At 35.8% G+C, this 17,547-nt stretch overlaps 1 protein-coding gene across 1 annotated transcript; it reads left to right on the forward strand.

Moving 5' to 3' along the window:
• The first annotated feature begins 3,239 nt into the window (after positions 1–3,239).
• LOC104100239 (probable serine/threonine-protein kinase PBL25) lies at positions 3,240–6,592 on the forward strand. Its single transcript, XM_009607426.4, has 5 exons — positions 3,240–3,816; positions 4,696–4,892; positions 4,986–5,175; positions 5,331–5,722; positions 5,838–6,592. The coding sequence occupies exons 1-5, from the start codon at positions 3,618–3,620 to the stop codon at positions 6,213–6,215; spliced, it is 1,356 nt and encodes a 451-aa protein (XP_009605721.1). The 5' UTR covers positions 3,240–3,617; the 3' UTR covers positions 6,216–6,592.
• The last annotated feature ends 10,955 nt before the right edge of the window (positions 6,593–17,547 follow it).

The following is a 17,547-nucleotide window of genomic DNA, read 5'->3' on the forward strand; positions in this document are numbered from 1 at the left end:
TATAGTATAGACTATAGTATAGTATAAATATAAGCTTATATATATATATATATATATATATATATATATGTATGTATACTATACTATACTATACTATATGTATACTATACTATACTATATGTATACTATGTATATATGTATACTATATCTAGTATACTATGTATACTATATCTAGTATATTATGTATACTATATGTATACTATATCTAGTATACTATGTATATATAGTATATTTTAAGAGATATTCAAATCAATGCGTTATATTTTTATTATAGCATTAAAAATTATGGCAATATCTTTCTTAGTCTTCCTCCCCCTATGGAATGAGCACAACAAGGTGCTAATACCACCATTGAGAAGAAAAAGAAACTAATCAAGATGTGCCAAAATACAAGTTGAAAATAGGAAAAGTGTAATTATAAAAAGTTTGGGATTAAAACAAAGTTGAGGGGTTAAATGGCTATTTAATAAATAGCCAACGGCTATTTTTTACAGTCAAACGTTTTAAAAAAAAAAAAAAAATTAAAAAAAAACTGTTGGGCCCGCTAAGGGGACCGGGCCGGTTCCGGTCCGGTCCCGGGCCCTGGCGGGCCAAATCATAGGACCGGCCCACGAGACCGGACCAGGCCCACTAAAACCGGACCAAACGGTCCTGGCCCGTTTAGCCGTTTGGCCCGTCTGGCCTGCGGTCCTGGGCCGGTCCCGGGCCTGGACCGGCCCACTTGCCAGGCTTATGTGCAGTGTAAATGTTAAGGACATGGTGTCCTTAACTTCATGTGTGTAATGTAAATGTTAATGACATAATATCATTAACTTGTATTTGCAACTTTTGTTGTTAAACTTTAGGACATCATGTCCTTAACTTCATATGTATAGTGTAAATGTTAAGGACACCATCATGAGTGATGTATAAATATTAAGGACATGGTGTCCTTAACTTCATGTGTGCAATGTAAATGTTAAGGACATAGTGTCCTTAACTTCATGAGTGATGTGTAAATATTAAAGACATAGTGTCCTTAACTTCATATGTGTTGTGTAAATGTTAAGGACATGGTGTCCTTAACTTCATGTGTGCAATGTAAATGTCAATGACAAAATATCATTAACTTGTATTTGCAATTTCTGTTGTTAAACTTTAGGACATCATGTCCTTAACTTCATATGTGCAATGTAAATATTAAGGACATGATGTCCTTAACTTCATATGTGCAGTTTAAATATTATGGACATGGTGTCCTTAACTTCATGCGTGCAATGTAAATGTTAAGGACATAATATCATTAACTTGTATTTGCAACTTCTGTTGTTAAACTTTAGGACATCATGTCCTTAACTTCATACGTGCATTGTAAATGTTAAGGATGTGGTGTCTTTAACTTCATGTGTTCAATGTAAATGTTACGGACATAGTGTCCTTAATATTTTACCCATCACTCATGAAGTTAAGGACATCATGTCCTTAATATTTACACATCACTCATGAAGAAAGGGTAAAAACGACTTTTCGTATCAATGTTAATAGAGTAGTGGCTATTTTTGCTCAACATTAAAAACACTGGCTAAAAAGTAAATACCACTTAAAAAAGTGGCTATACCATGCCATTTCTACCGTTTAAGTTGTAAAATAGTATTTTTGTTTACCCTTAAATCGGATAACAATTACATTGTACGCGAGTTTAAGGATATGTGGATTGATTCAATACAAATAATCAAGAATATTAGATAAACGAGTTAAAGACAAAATGGATGATCAAACTAGTTGTCATGCTATGTCCTAGCCTGAACCTAGGTTGAACGGTAGTTTGCCCTCGATCAGACCCTTGGTTCGAACCTAATCGTGAATGAAGAATAAAACAACTAAGTGAGAACTTTTGCAGTAGCTAGAAAGCGGGAAATGAATTTTTATTGTCTTGGTTCGCGTGTTACAATGTGTGTCTCAAAAGAAAAAACCTCCATTTTATATAGTAGGAGAGGTTCATCCCTAGTACAAGTCTAAGAAAGGTAAAAATCTTCCTTTCTCGTTAATTACTGATGTGTAACCGACCGCGTCGTGATATCCGATCAGGTACGAATATCACGGCCCTTTATCCGTCGTGTGTAACCGTTTACCGTATTTTTTGAGGTTTTAGAACTCTTTCTAGGTCCGAGGAGCGTCTCTTTATCACGCCCGGTATGAACACATCGTTCTTCTTTCGTGGGTTTCGATACGAAAGGTTCCGGGCCTCAATTTCAGTTTCGTGCGTTTATGTCCTCCTTCCGTTTTCTTCACGGGAAAATGGGGATATGCTCTATCCCCAATTCTACCCGTATACAGCTTTTATTTGCAATTCTTTTGTTTAATCTTAGCTTAGAAATATGAAAAATAAATACATTTTCATATTTTAGTGCCTTCGACATGTTGTTATCAATTGAACATGATTGGGTCAGCTATTTGACATATTATTTCATAGACCCGTATTTCTGTTGTTTATTGATAGTTATCGTAAACAAATGCAATGCCTGCTTACCTAGAAATCCGAAATGTTATACTCCTATTACTTATGCTACTGCTAAAGGAAGCCATCCTTAGTTCTTCCTTAAGCAATGGATAAACAACTGAGGCCAATACGTGACCAAGTTCAACTTGAGGTTCAATAGGCAAGGATACACTGAGTAATTTCTACTAGAATGTAATTTAGTTACAATGTTTGTAACTTTAGATATCTCACCTTGAATCAATTCAAATTTCAGATCAAGAAACTGGCGAATTGACATTTTTCGTGCTTTGGTACGAGTTGATTTTCTTTTCTTCCCCCAATCGTCTCTTTCTAACAAGGAATAAAAAGAAAATTCAGAGAGAAGCCAGTATATACTATATGTACGGGAAGATATTAAATGGTAAAAACTTATTCGTACATGATGTTTATATCAAATCACATTAATTTAACATGGTTAAGTAATGAATTAAGGTAAGAATATGTATTAATTAACTATAGTTTAGTGATTAGAGTGACATGTCTAGACATATGTCATGTATTTTTGATTGGTATAAACATAGAAGGTACTAATTTTTTAATCATTTTTCAAGTATGCGACCTTAGAAAACACAGTGATATAATGTGACAAAATAAAACTTTAGGTCCGCGCCAAATTCGTTCTCAAGTTTGTCTTTTCACCAAATATCCCTTCAAATTCTCCCAACCATTATATCACCCATATTCTGCGGGAAGTTCAACGGAAAACATCTCCCAACATTTCTCCTTCTCTGCTAAAAATAGCTCCTTCCTAATTAGCCAAACCGTTTCGTAGGTTTTCCCTTTTTAGACAGCCTTAATTAGCTATCGTTAGCCATAATAGGTATCTTTATATACACCATATTTACATTCTCAGATCCAGAAAATTTCTAAAGGTGTTTACAGTTCTCATTCTTTTGATGCTATCAAGATTGAGTTCTTAGAAGTTGGCCTAGACATTTGTTAGATTTTGCAGATCAAATTTTTAGCTCTTTATAGAAGGCAAATAGCTCTTAAGGATTGCCTAAATCAATTTATAGCATCAAGATTATAGAATTTGTTTTTTACCCTTTTCTTTTTTAGAAAATTTAAAGCCATTCCTGCAAAGGATTGATTAAAAAACATGGGTTGTTTTTCATGTTTTTCGTCGAATGAAAAGAAGGTATTCAAAAGAATACACAGCAATAAAAGAGAAACATCTGCTGCTGCTGTTGCTAATCACAGGGAAAGTCTCCAACAAGCACAATATTCACTATCGAGGCCAAAATCACAGCAAGAGCTGCGTTCTCATTCTCATTCTCAGCGTCCACAACTTCCCTCTGGTAAGGTTGTCGCAATTTCTTGGGTATGACCATATGAAATGTTTCATTAAAATGATAACTTTAAAACAGCATTTTGGTGACTTTAAAAAACATGTGAAAATTTTCGATTGTTTTATAATCGAAAAATTCCCGAGGATCAGCTAGCGTACTGTTCTAAATTTGGTGTTAATGGCCCACTCATCTATAATTCTCGACTTAAATACAATGCTTTTAGTCCACTGCAAGGTTCCAATTACACCTAACCAGAGTCGAAGCCAAGATTTGAAGTTTATGAGTTCGTGATTCTAGTCATTTTAAGTTATTGGGTTCTAATTTAATAATTTGTATATATTCAATGGATTTTTTAAGACAAATACAGGGTTTAAACCTCTGGGTTTGACCGAACCCATATTCGAAAAGCTAGCTCCGCCCCTGCGCCTAACCCACATATCACGGGCTGTGTTCTTGCCATTGAACCAAAGACTGGGGGACTGTTTCATAGAGCTATTTTTCTGCTCATTGTGGGGAAATTCTACTGTGACCACAAAAGAAGATAGGTTTCTTAAAGCCAACTTTTATAACAACAAAACAGTAAAAGAGAGGGGGGCTATTGTAGACCTAAAATAAATAAGTGATCTCTCTCTCTCTCTCTCTCGTGGTATAAGGTTTTAGATAAGATGTTCACACAATTCGATATGGTAATAAAGCAGTAGAGGTCTTGAGTTGGAGTTTTAATGGTACCTGTCAATAAAATACTTTCAGTGAGTAGATATGTTAAGAGGAGAGATTCACACGTTTTAGTAGAAGCACTGTGGGGATAGGATGCATTGAGCGGCCGTTCAAGTATTTTAGCTGGTGCTTTGCTTTCCTAATACATAAATCTTCTAACTTTGTCCGCAGAAAGTACTAGAAAGGTGGCAGCAGAAGCCACACACCAAAAGGCTTCTAACAAAGGCGACGGCCAGAACAACATTGCAGCTCAAACTTTCACCTTCAGGGAACTGGCAACAGCTACAAAGAATTTCCGAGCAGAATGTCTGATAGGTGAAGGTGGATTTGGACGTGTTTACAAAGGTCTCCTGAACAAAACTGGACAGGTGCTCAAGGCTTAAGAAAATTCTGCCATCTTTTCTGTACATAGATAGCATTTTGCCCTGAAATTGTACTAATCATCACTTCATTTTCTTCAGATTGTAGCAGTTAAACAGCTCGACCGTAATGGATTGCAAGGAAACCGAGAATTCCTAGTAGAGGTGTTGATGTTGAGCCTTCTGCACCATCCAAATCTTGTAAATTTAATTGGGTATTGCGCTGATGGAGATCAAAGACTTCTGGTCTATGAGTACATGCCATTGGGATCATTGGAGGATCATCTGCTTGGTAATTGTTTTCGTTAGCTTTGTCACGTTACCTGCATTTGTGAAAATAGCCGACTTATTTCCCTTCTATATTCACTATCTGTTAACTCTGCATACTGAAGCAACACATTGAAAATTGTCAAACTAATGGAGAATCATATCTATGCATTTCTTCAGATATTGAACCAGATAAAATTCCACTAGATTGGTTCACAAGGATGAAAATATCATTACATGCTGCCAGGGGACTAGAATATTTACATCATAAAGCAAATCCGCCTGTTATTTACCGTGACTTGAAGTCCTCCAACATCTTGCTGGATAAGGAATATAATGCAAAACTTTCAGACTTTGGATTAGCCAAGGTTGGACCTACGGGGGATAACACTCATGTTTCTTCAAGAGTAATGGGAACATACGGCTATTGTGCTCCTGAGTACCAACTCACTGGCAAATTGACTATCAAGTCCGATGTCTATAGCTTCGGTGTAGTTTTATTGGAGCTAATTACGGGAAAGAGAGCAGTCGATATCACGAGGAATGGGCATCAGCAGAATTTAGTTACTTGGGTAAGCAAAACATTTCTCCTTCCTTTCTGCTTTGACATAATGAGCATTTTCATTATTAATATTCTATTACTGAAAATAATTTAAGCTAAAAGTTATGCTCTTGTACTTGTTTCAGGCTGAACCAATATTCAAAGACACAAGGAGATACCTTGAACTAGCTGATCCACTTCTTGAAGCAAATTTCCCAAAGAAAAGTTTCAATCAAGCAGTTGCTATTGCTTCGATGTGTTTGCAAGATGATCCAGCAGTACGTCCTCTGATCAGTGATGTGGTCACCGCTCTCAGTACCCTTTCAATAGCACCTGAAGCAGAAGGATTGGCTTCACCATTCGCTTCTCCAACTCGAGCACCATCCACGATGTCAATGTCAACTGAAGACAGTATAATATCTACAAATGAATGCAAGCGAGAAGTTGCAGAAGCCATAGAATGGGGTTCAAATTCAAGGACACAGAATGCAAGGTCACTAGCATCTTGTGGTTCTTCGGTGTGACATCCAATGTTTTCGGCTTATCAGACGAAAATCAGATTAAGTGGTATTAAAGATGATCATGTTGCTTCAGCCCTCCAGAGATGATGTAAAGTGATGGAGGAAGATCATCTAGTGCTACCACTGTTGGATTCTTTAGGAAAGTGAAGTTACATGTATGGATAGTACTTCTAATAATGCGTGTGTTATGCAAAATTACAAAATGAGCAATTTGTTAACAGCCATTTCAGCAAGGAACTCAAAGGACTGATGTATGCTACCTAGCAGAATGAAGAATCGTCATGTCTTTTGCAGTACTTAATTGGATTTTAGTTATATAAGCTGACAATGTAAAAACTTTTTACACTATTAGTGTACTAGTCATAGAGTTTTATCTCTAATTACCTCGTAAATGACCTGATCGTCTAGATATTTTTATGCTGTCAGCACCGAGAAACTCTAATTACCTCGTAAATGACCTTATCGTCTAGATCGTACCAGTCATAGAAACTCTACACTATCATGAGTTGCAGACTTGTAGTTCCCATTTCCATCTCCAACCCTTCACTCCAAATCTTTACTCCAAAATGGAGTAAACTAACTCCAATCATTACTCCATTTTTTACTTCAAAAAAAAATGTTCCTTTTTATATTCTTCTCTCTCTTCTATATTATATTATTATTATTTATTTAAATTTTATTTTTTATTTGCATTAAACAAATCCTATCTTTTTTTCTTTTTTACATCTTCATCCAATATAATTCATATTTCTTTCTTATAAAACCATTTGAAATAAAATTATTTTATACTATAATTTTTTAAATAATATAATTTGTAAGCAAATATTATACTGATTATAGATATTAATGGATAATTCAAATAAACGTGAAATCATTGAGATACAAGATAATTCAATACTTACCTCCCTACTAAATTATTATGTTATTTAATGTAGTTTCAATTTTTATGTATTTTTAATTTAATATATTTTCAATTTTAATGTATTTTTATTTTATGTATTTTCAATTTCACTTTTCAATTTTAGCAACATCTTGCATTTTATATTTGCACCTTTCATTTTTGTGATGGTTATATATTTTTTTATACAATTATAACTTATAATAAAATTAACTTACCATTTTACAAAAAAATAATATATGCACGAAAATTAATTTATCAAAATTATATGCCAAAATTAAGATGTAAAATTAATATTATAAAGATATTACGTAAACATAATTAGGTTTATATAATATGATAAATTAAAAGGATTAAATAATAAAAAATAATAATAAAATAATAAGGAATAGTGATGAAGTGGATGAATAGTGATGAATTTGGAGTGACACTGTTCACCCGAGGCAAATTTGCAACTGGGTTGGAGCAAAATTCCTCCATTTTTTTTTACTCTAAAATGGAGTTTGGAGGTGAAAATGGAGGTGGGTTGGAGATGTCTGTTGCAACTTCTGCAGTTCTCACCTTTTTTCTATGGTCAGAAATTCACTACTTTCAATATAAACGAATTCTGAACTGCTTGTTTGATGCTTATTTCCTATGTAGCAAGATGATCAATTTTTGTAAAATCTGATTAGTACTACTTGTATCTTGACTATTATATGGCACGCCCATAGATAAAACAAAAGAAATAGGTGATGCCAAAATCATGTATCCTCAGTCTTTGCACTGCTTTATTTGTTTGAGGAAACTTCATTGTAAAAATGCATAGCTATGCAGATTATTTTTCTTGTTTAATACATATTTGTAACACTAGAATATGACATTATGTAACAAAGGGAAGTGGGGATTACCAAGTATATCAAAATTCTTTTACCAAATAAATTTCATTTAGCCAAGGCATGTGCACCTGATTTTCTCATGTTGAAGTCATCAGTATACTGTAAGAGCGTCCTGTCTAAGATTTAAGATAATCGTATACTAATAGCTTGGGGGAAATTGGTAACTTTTCTGATTAATTAGCTGGAATTTGTGTTCCTCTTATCATTTCCAAAGTACATCATCCGAACTAGTATTCTTTTGGGAGCTGTGGAAAACTAGTGGAGTACATAATTGGAATCATGTAAGAAGCTACATAATTTTTCTTTCTTCTTACTCTGCTTAATTAAATAGAACGGATCAATCTTATTTATTTTCTTTTTTATTCACAAATTAACTACGTAAGAAATAAGGATGCTCAACTGTTCAAATTCGGTTGGAAGTTGGAACTATGGCTTAGGCGAAAAGATCATAATTCCAACCGAGTTCAAATGCCAGATTCGAACAAAATTCATGGTTTTTTCCCGCAACCTAATTCATGTTTTTCTTTGTCGACCCTAATTCATTGTTTTCTATTATGGTTAATAATATAGCACATACTCCTAAAGGTGCAGAAATGACATTAGGTAGCCGCTTGTAGAATGGGTCTGAATTGCCCCTGAATTATCAGAATTGGTCTAAAATTGCTCCCCATCTGCCTATTGAGCTAAATATGACATTCCCGTTAATATTTTGGCTCACAACTGCCCTTATAGTTAACAACCCAGATAACCCAGATCTGTTTAAAAATTTAATTTATTTTAGTGATGTGGCATTATACTATTAGTTGATTTGAAATCCACCCAAAATATGTCCAACCCACCCATTCTACGCGACCCATAAGATCTTACCCATTAAACCTAACCTAGACGATGATTTCTAAACCCAAGAACCATTTCTTATTCTCTCAAACTTGCTGCGATGATAGCGATGATGTAGGGTAAAACATCTGGCTGCTCTCTGATATATCTCTTCGAAAGATTCAAGTTGAAGATCAAATTTTAAAGTCTTTTCTCTGTTCAAGTAAGTTTTTACTGCTTTTGTTGAATAAATATGGTTAGGAATTTTGGAAATTTATCATCTAGTGTTACTTTTGAGTTGTGGGGATTCTTTTGCTGCTTCTTTGATACTTTTAATGTCATTGCTTAGTAATTTTGAGGTTGCATGTGGCTCCTCTTCGTTTTTTGTTGTCTGTTTTTAGTATATTTTTTTTATGGATGACAACAATTTAGGGTTCCAATGGGGCCTTGTTGTCTGCTCAATCACTTCTTTATTCTAAGCTTTTGTGTTTATTTTTTTCATTTGTAGTTGTATGTGGTCCATTAAACTTTATTCTTATCTGTACTTTAGGATATTAAATATTGATAGTTTTTTTTCTTCTATTTATATGTCTAATGAGTCACTTTCTCCTTTCTTTTATGGCTTGCATGTGACTTCAATGAAGAATGGTTGAAAATGTGGACTTGGTGTTGAATTATGGGGGCGGGTTGGTCTTGAACCCTCAAATAATATACATTAAAAAATTTAATCACTTGTTGCAAGTCTATGATATGGATTTGCTGTCTTATATAGATAATTATTCAGAATACATTGAAAAATGTGGGTTTAAGAAGGTGGAACAACTTCTAGTAACAGGGCGTTCGGGTAGGTACTTTCTGGTTGAAGGTGATTTAGGAATCAGAACACTACAACAACTCTTATCTAATCAGTTTAGTGTGCTTCAATTCTTTGCTATCTATGAGGGTGAAGAACACGTGTCAGCTCCTAGCATAAGTCACCATAATGAACCTCACAGTGTCATAGTAGATGTTGGGATTGATTGTGAGTCATGTAAGGAAGAGGAAGCATATGAACTTGACTCTAGTGATTATGATAGTGATCAATTGAATCTCTTTAGTAAGGAAAGGACTAAAGAAGTCAGTGACAAACTGGACAAGTATAAAGACTTGAAAAAGGGTATGAGTTTTAGAGATCTGGCTGAAGCTAAAAGAATTGTGGGGTTTTATGCAATTGCTAATGGAAAGGGCCTTAAAGTTTTAAAGAGTGATACTAGTAGAGTTAGATACAAATGTGATATTGGTTGTCCTTTTAGGTGCTTGATATCTTAGGATAATAGAGATCAAGGATTTAAAATTAAAACTTTGAAATCATAACATAATTATAAGCCAACATACAAGAATGAAAGAGCTACTCCCCAAGTTTTAGCACACTATTTCAAGAACAAAATCTAAAATAATTCTAAATATAAGGTGAAAGACATAAGGGTGGACCTAGAGGATCAATTCAAACTTAATATTAGCTATTCAAAGATGAAGAGGGTAAAGAGGCTTGTGCAAGAGAAATCTGAGATTAGCTTCATTGATGATTACAATAGGTTAGAGGCCTATGCTCAAGAGTTGAGAGATAGTAACCTTGGTTCTGGTATGGTGATAAACATATCTAAAGATGCTTTGGCAGAAAGAAAATGAGGTTCCTTAGAATGTATAATTGCTTCCAAGCTTTGAAAATAGGCTATAAAGCAGGTTTGAGAACTCTTATAGGCCTAGATGGCACATTTCTAAAAGGAAAGTGTAAGGGAATTCTACTGGTGGCCATGACACAAGATCCAGTGAAATATTTTTATCTTCTTGCATGGGCAGTAGTTGATAAAGAAACTGGCAGAACTTGACAGTAGTTTATGGAGTTACTAAAAAATTCTTTGGAGCTTGAAGATGGTGAAGGAGTGACATTTATATCAGATATACAAAAGGTAATTGTTTGTCAATTTTTTTTCAATTGTATGTTTAATTTACATTTTATCTTTAACTGATTTTTCATTGTTGTAGGGGTTGTTGGAAGCTGTTTCCACTGTCCTTCCAAAATCTAATCACAAATGGTGTTCTAGGCACATTGAAGCTAATTGGAGCAAAAACTGGAGGGGTATAGATATGAAAAAGATAATGTGCTGGTGTCCTTGGATTACCTATAAAGAAGAGTTTAAGGATCAACTGAAGAATCTGGGTGATGTTCATGAAGATGCTGCTAGGGAAATAATACACTACCCTTCTCAAAACTAGTGTAGAGCTTATTTTGACACTATGTTAACCCGTAAAATGATATAGTTAAATTTGTAACGTGATTTATAGATTCGTGAAATAAATTGATTTGAGAAAATAAAGTTACAGAGAACAAAATTGAATAAAATAAGAATAATTGAAGGAAAGACAAGCCGAGACCTTGAATTGAACTTCTCCAGAAACAAGTACGATATCGAGAACAAAATTCTAACAGATCAATGTTTAGGAGAGTAAGAGAGTTATATTAGCCTTTCTTCATATAAATATTTCGTGTCTTTCAATGAGTATAGATTTCTCTATTTATAGTGAAATTAGGGGAGACAAAATTCCCAAACCAAGCTCCTCTTTAAAGTGAATAAAGACGCCTCTTGATAGCTGCATAACAGTTGAGTGTAAATGCTAGGATTCTCTGCAATGGCTGCTCCTTTAATACTTCCTTCTTCAACCAGTACCTTGCTTTCAAATTCTCCTCTCCGATTTTGATGGCTTAGGAACTCATACAATACCGGTCATATGCTTGTACCTGGTGTCATCTATTTGCTAACTCATATCCTACCTATATTTACTGCCACGTGTCAACTCGATAAACGTCCACATCTCATTCGTTAATTTTTTCCTATAGATATAGTCTCCCTACTTTTCGGTGACTGAACTTCATGTGACCGGGAAGTATATAAGACCTCTTTTCTTGGCAAAAAATTTCTTAAACGATTTCTGACACTTAAAATGATGCACGTCTCTTTGCATTTAATGAGTCAAACACGTGTTGTCTTGTGATTCGATAAGTATTTCCACCAGTTACCTAGGTAATGATGGCCTTGCATTAGGTCGCCTATAAACTTGTTCCCTTTTCACCACTTTCATCTTTCACTTTTAAAAACTTTCTTCTTTAAGTCTCCCTAAAGCTTTTCTGCAACTCCCCTTTTCTCAGTAAAAACTTAAAAATTTACTTTCATCACTATGCCTTCTGCTATTTCTTCCTTTGATTACACAGGGACATGCAACGGCTGCAGCCCATCCAAGAAGAACAAGTCTAAGAAACCTGATGTCGATCCTCCCTCTACTAACACGATCATCACTTCTCATTTGTCTTGCGAAATAGATCTCCATGTTCAAAAGGAATCTTATGACTCCGATAACGACATAAATAGAGTTGTTGGTGAATATCCCTCTTCTATTCGCCCGGCCAGTATTCCTGTCATGAAAGAGGATTGTGGCTGGAAGAATATTGAGATTTTAGCCCCCAGTGAAGTAGGGAGGATTACATTCAGCAAATCAGGGTACATTTATGTTTACACGTACCCTTCCACTTTAAGACTTAGCAAGGCAATAGACCCAATTATCTTGGAGTTTTGCGGGAACTACCAAGTTTGTTTGGCTCAAGTAGGACTGACAATATGGTGAACAGTGGCTTGCCTTCGATTTTTATGTTTTCAGGCTTAGGAAAACCTTACTCTTGCTCATATGATCAACCTCTATGCCCCTACGATTTTCCGCGAAGGCGTGATCAAACTCAGCAAACGTGGTCATTATGTCATCGTCACCAGTGTTGATGACGACAACGACTGTGGTTGGATGGAGGGATTTGTTATTCTCTCTCTCGAGGACATTTTACCGGCGTCAACATCTCATATTCCCGAATTTTGGAATTACACTCGTAAGCTTTCTTAATATACTTCTTTTACTGAGTTAAATGAATATCCCATTTTACTAAACTTTCTTTTCTCTTATTTCAGCCACCCGTTGGATTCTTCCAGCAGTTGAGAACCTAACCCAATAGGTTCAGAAAATTCAAGATACATCCACACTAGACTCCCATAATTGGAAGAAAATTTTAATTAGGTTCAACTGGAAGGCCAAGAACTATGGTGCGAAAAATTTCCTCTTTCCTTTATTAACTTTTAACTCTATGCAATAGATAATTTTTGACTTCTTACAACATGTAGGCCTTCCGAAGGGATCGTCTGTCTGTCCCATCATCGTGGTTTCACATAACCCGAAGGTGGCCCAACAAAGGATTCAAGAAGCCCTTGATCGGAAGAAGGATCGTGATGCCGCTCTTGCTTCCGGTGAAGGCACATCTTCCCTGAGTCACCATTCTTAGGGGGAAAAAACGAAAAGAAAGCATACCTCTAAGGCTGTGGCTAAGGAGAAGCCCCCAATCACAGAAGAGATCTCAGAAGGACCGACCACAATGGTCCTTGACGAATATGAAACTAAGGACGATGATAAAGCAGTTTCTATTCAGAGAATAAGAAAAAAGAATAACTCCCTTAGCTCAACCGGATGACATATAAGGACTCTTTTAAGAGTCCGACTTAGTTGAGAATGTTGAATCTCGCTTTCAAGATCCAGTTGTTGCCTCTGGTCAGAAGGCCGCTTCTGATGCTCCTCCAACTTCTATTACATCTACAACTCTTCCATCACCAACACCTGCCTTACCACCAATCCCAACCGAATAAGAGAAAGATCCGCATTCCCCATGATCACCCGATCAAGGGAACATATAAAATTCCTTCCCGGCATCCATCCGGAACCCTAACAGTAAATACAATGTTACCTTTTTTATTTCAAATGAATGCCATTTTCTTTCCATGCCGGTGGTAGTAGACAACTAATTAAAGCCTTTGGCTTCAGATAAGGATTGGAGAAAAATGGACGGTATCTCCACGAAATGTTTAATCAACAACAACAAGCACCTTGATACTCATATATCATCTCATTCTTCTCTTTTTCATTTACACTTGTTAACCATCATCTTTGATAACTCTAATCTTCGACTTTACAGGCTAACCTCCTCGCTTCCAAGGGCTTATAGAAGATGATCCTGTATAAAGAGACACTTTCTATTGAGTGGGATCAACTTGCTGCTGAACGGGACCAACTTGTTGAACAATCCCCGGCTCTAGAGGCAAGACTTGCTCACATAGATGAACTTAAAGCCCAGTTAGAGCAGACTGAGCAAGAAAAGATGGCCCACAGCCAAGAGGCCACTCTGTTGCATGCTGATCTTGCTGAATTAAAGGTTAAGTGGGCAGATCTGTAGGATGCCGTGAATTTGGTAGCCAAGCGTGAGTCTACTTCCATAGAAAAAATCAACAGCCTGGAAGCAAACTTATATTCCAAAATTGAGAAGCAACTGCGGCCGAAGAAAAGAGGTCAAGAATGGAAGAAAGGCTCAAAAGGGTCATGGAGCAAAATTGCGAACATGTGAAGACCAATACTGAACTTTCCAGGACCTATGACATCTAGAAAGTTGATAATGAGCGGTTGCAGTCGAAACTCCAAAGACTCCAAGACAAACTCCAAACTCAAGAAGATTCTTTCTTACTTGAGTTTATCAAATGAGGAGGAAAACTTTGGAGGATGTCAAAGAATTTCAAATATAGATGACTGCATCGCTGAGGCCCTTGCCTTTAAGACAACTGTCTCCGAGAACATTCCTGTCCGGCCCACTGCATCAAGATCCTTGAGCACTTGCTTTGAGTCCTCAAAGATCGAGGAAGAAAATGAAGATGATGATGAAGATAAGGGTAAAAATATTGAACCCAATGGTGAGCATACTTCTTCTTCAGAAGATGCATCCGAAACTTCTCACCCTTCAGACTCTGCTGATAAAATAAACTAATGTATTTACATTTTTTTCCTTTTTTGTAATTATGTCAGAACCTCTATTGGGTTCGACATTATTTTGAAATAAAAGACATATTTTTTACTTAACTTCTGTGCAAAAGATATTTTTTTATATTTCTATTGATAAAGTCCAGAAATATTTACATTCGGTTAATACTAGGCATTCATACTTATGGTGTTTACCCTTTAATTATGAGGGTCTCATAAGAGAGTGCCCTTATATTTACGATGCTCTTGAAGAGGACGTCTCTTATTTATTTCGAGACTTGCATTTGAAGTTTACGTAAAATTCAAATGAAAAAGACTATGTCGTGTCATTTAGACAAAAAATAAGATAAAAACAAAAGAAATTTTATTTATTCCTTCCATTTACAAAAGTACTTTTACATGAGCAAAAAATTTATACATTCGCTTAAGTAAATAAAGTTGCCAATACATGTGGCTAACTTGTTCTACTTATTTCTAAGGGGATGGTCATACAGTCTTCGGTCCTGACTCGAGGTTTTTCAAAGCAACTGAACTTTTAAATTCAAGATATAGTTCCCGATTCTAGTAGTCCCTGATTTTATTGACACTTTTAGTGCTCTGATATACAATAGTTTTCCTCCCAGTGTTCGGATGCAAAGTATGAGAATTTAAATACTAGAGTTATTGTTGCAATTGTCAATCCTTATTTGGAGTATGCTTTTCGTTGCTGCCTCATTAAAAACCTTACTAGAAAACTCATTTGGGACAAAAACCTGGACGAAGGAAAAAAAGAGTGCAACGCATACTTTCAGTACCATCAAGTATCTTCAATATTAGTATCTGTTGAAGTGAGTTACATTCTAATTTCTTGGTAATTTTAGTCCATCTTGATTGTTCAATTGATATGAACCTTTATCGGTTATAGCTGAAATCCGGTAAGGTCCTTCCCAAGTCGGTCCTAATGTGCCAGCATTTACTTCTCGGGTATTATGAGTTACTTTCCGTAAAACCAAGTCTTCGATTTTGAAATAGTGAAGATTTGCTCTGCGATTGTAGTATCTTTCCATCCTTTGCTTTTGCACCATCATTCTTACATAAGCCAAGTTCCAATGCTCCTTTAGCAAGTCCAACTTATTCAATATTGCTACATCATTCTTCTGCTCATTTGCCCGGGAATACCTCATGGTCGGTTCACCTATATCCATCGGAATCAAAGCTTTCGCACTGTACACAAGGGAAAAATATTGTTCTCCTGTGCTCGACTTTGCCGCTATTTGATCGCCCACAATACTTCTGGTAACTGTTCTGACCACCTGCCTTTAGCATCCTCTAATTTCTTTTTGAGGTTTTGAATTATCACCTTTTTATTTGACTCTGTGGTCCACGTCCAATCCGTACTCAATAGTGAGTGGAAATGGTCATTGAAAAAATAGTACCCAACAAGAGTCGGGGTCGATTTCATCAGGGAGTTACTAGGCGTGTTAGGAGTATACACTTGATGAAAGCAAAAAGAATAGCTAAATTGCACTTCCACAACAGGTTTTGATTTTTAATTCTAATTGTACTCTAGTAGTTATAAGCTAAGAAAAGAAACTAGAAGCGAATAAGTATTTTTGGTGTTTTTCCAAATAGTATAAAGGCCTAGGTTTGTAGTCATAACCTAGGTGTTTGCCTAATGGGATACAGACGTTAATGCTTGTTTTGTTGATTGGGGTGTATTATAGCTCTCAACTCTATATTACCCACTCAATACCTCTTGGTCAGAGAGTGATTTTGCCCAATTTTGCTTTCTCTAGTCCAAATGGGTATCAACCAAAATAGTTGATAAGAGCTCAAGTCGAGTTATTACTATCTCTAGGTTGAACCCTTTAATCGGGTTAATCAATCTCTCAATTGACCCAATTTCTTGTTAGATAAGTTATCCTAGACTAGGTCCCTCTTTCTCAAGTAGAGACTAAGTCAAATAGGCATGAATCAATATTTGCAACCATTAATTCTAAAATTGAAGCATGAACTAAGCTAAATAATCAACACCCAATCATAAACAAGCACTAAATTAGATACACATAAGGTTTACACGCTAGGGTTGGGTCACAACCCTAGTAAAAGTCTAGCTACTCATAATGGGGTTTGAAGAAAATAAAGAATAAAAGCTAATTAAACTCATAATGGAAGATTAAAATGATGAAATCTAAATATAAATACACCAAAATAATGTAAAGGTTCCTAAAGTAGTAAAGAAAAACGGCTATAGCAACTTCAGATGTTCAAAGTTGACCTAATTTTGTAAAACTCGTCTATTTATACAGGGCCAAAAATCTTGGACAAAAATGCCCCTCAGGAGGTTCTGCGGCCGCACAATTCCATGTGCGGTCCGCAATTCACAAAGGCTCCTGGACTTGGTCTTTTTGCATACTCTTTGATCTTTGTCTCCTAGCCCAGTTATGCGGCCGCATAATTCATGGGCGGTCCGCACATTGCTGAAAGGTCTGCTACATTTTTCTTCTTATTTTGCGGACGCAGATGGAATTCTGCAATCTGCAATTTCTTGTGTGGCCGCAAATTTCCTTCTGCGGACCGCACATTTGTGCTTCTGCGCCCTTTATTGCCTTGTGCTTTGGAACACTCTTTTTTTTAGTCGGATTTCATCTCAGGAGACCAAACTTGCAGCATTCCTGTAATTTTGCATAATTTCATTAGTTCCGAGAACACAATGCAATACTTTCGGACTAAAACAAAAGTTAAAAGGTGCTAATAAGCAGTCAAAATCCCCACTTATCAATTCTCCCAAACTTAAGTCTTTGCTTGTCCTTAAGAAATTAAATTAGTTCCCACCTCCAAAAGTTAAGGGTCATTTCAGTGATTCAAAGGTGAGCCATCCACTCAT

The sequence above is a fragment of the Nicotiana tomentosiformis genome, chromosome 1 (genome assembly GCF_000390325.3).
Source record: "Nicotiana tomentosiformis chromosome 1, ASM39032v3, whole genome shotgun sequence".
NCBI lineage: Eukaryota > Viridiplantae > Streptophyta > Magnoliopsida > Solanales > Solanaceae > Nicotiana > Nicotiana tomentosiformis.

Coding starts and splice junctions, on each gene's coding strand:
- LOC104100239 (XM_009607426.4), top strand. CDS start 3,618: ATGGGTTGTTTTTCATGTTTTTCGTCGAATGAAAAGAAGGTATTCAAA. Junction 3,817..4,695: donor GCGTCCACAACTTCCCTCTG/GTAAGGTTGTCG, acceptor CTTTGTCCGCAG/AAAGTACTAGAAAGGTGGCA. Junction 5,176..5,330: donor ATTGGAGGATCATCTGCTTG/GTAATTGTTTTC, acceptor GCATTTCTTCAG/ATATTGAACCAGATAAAATT.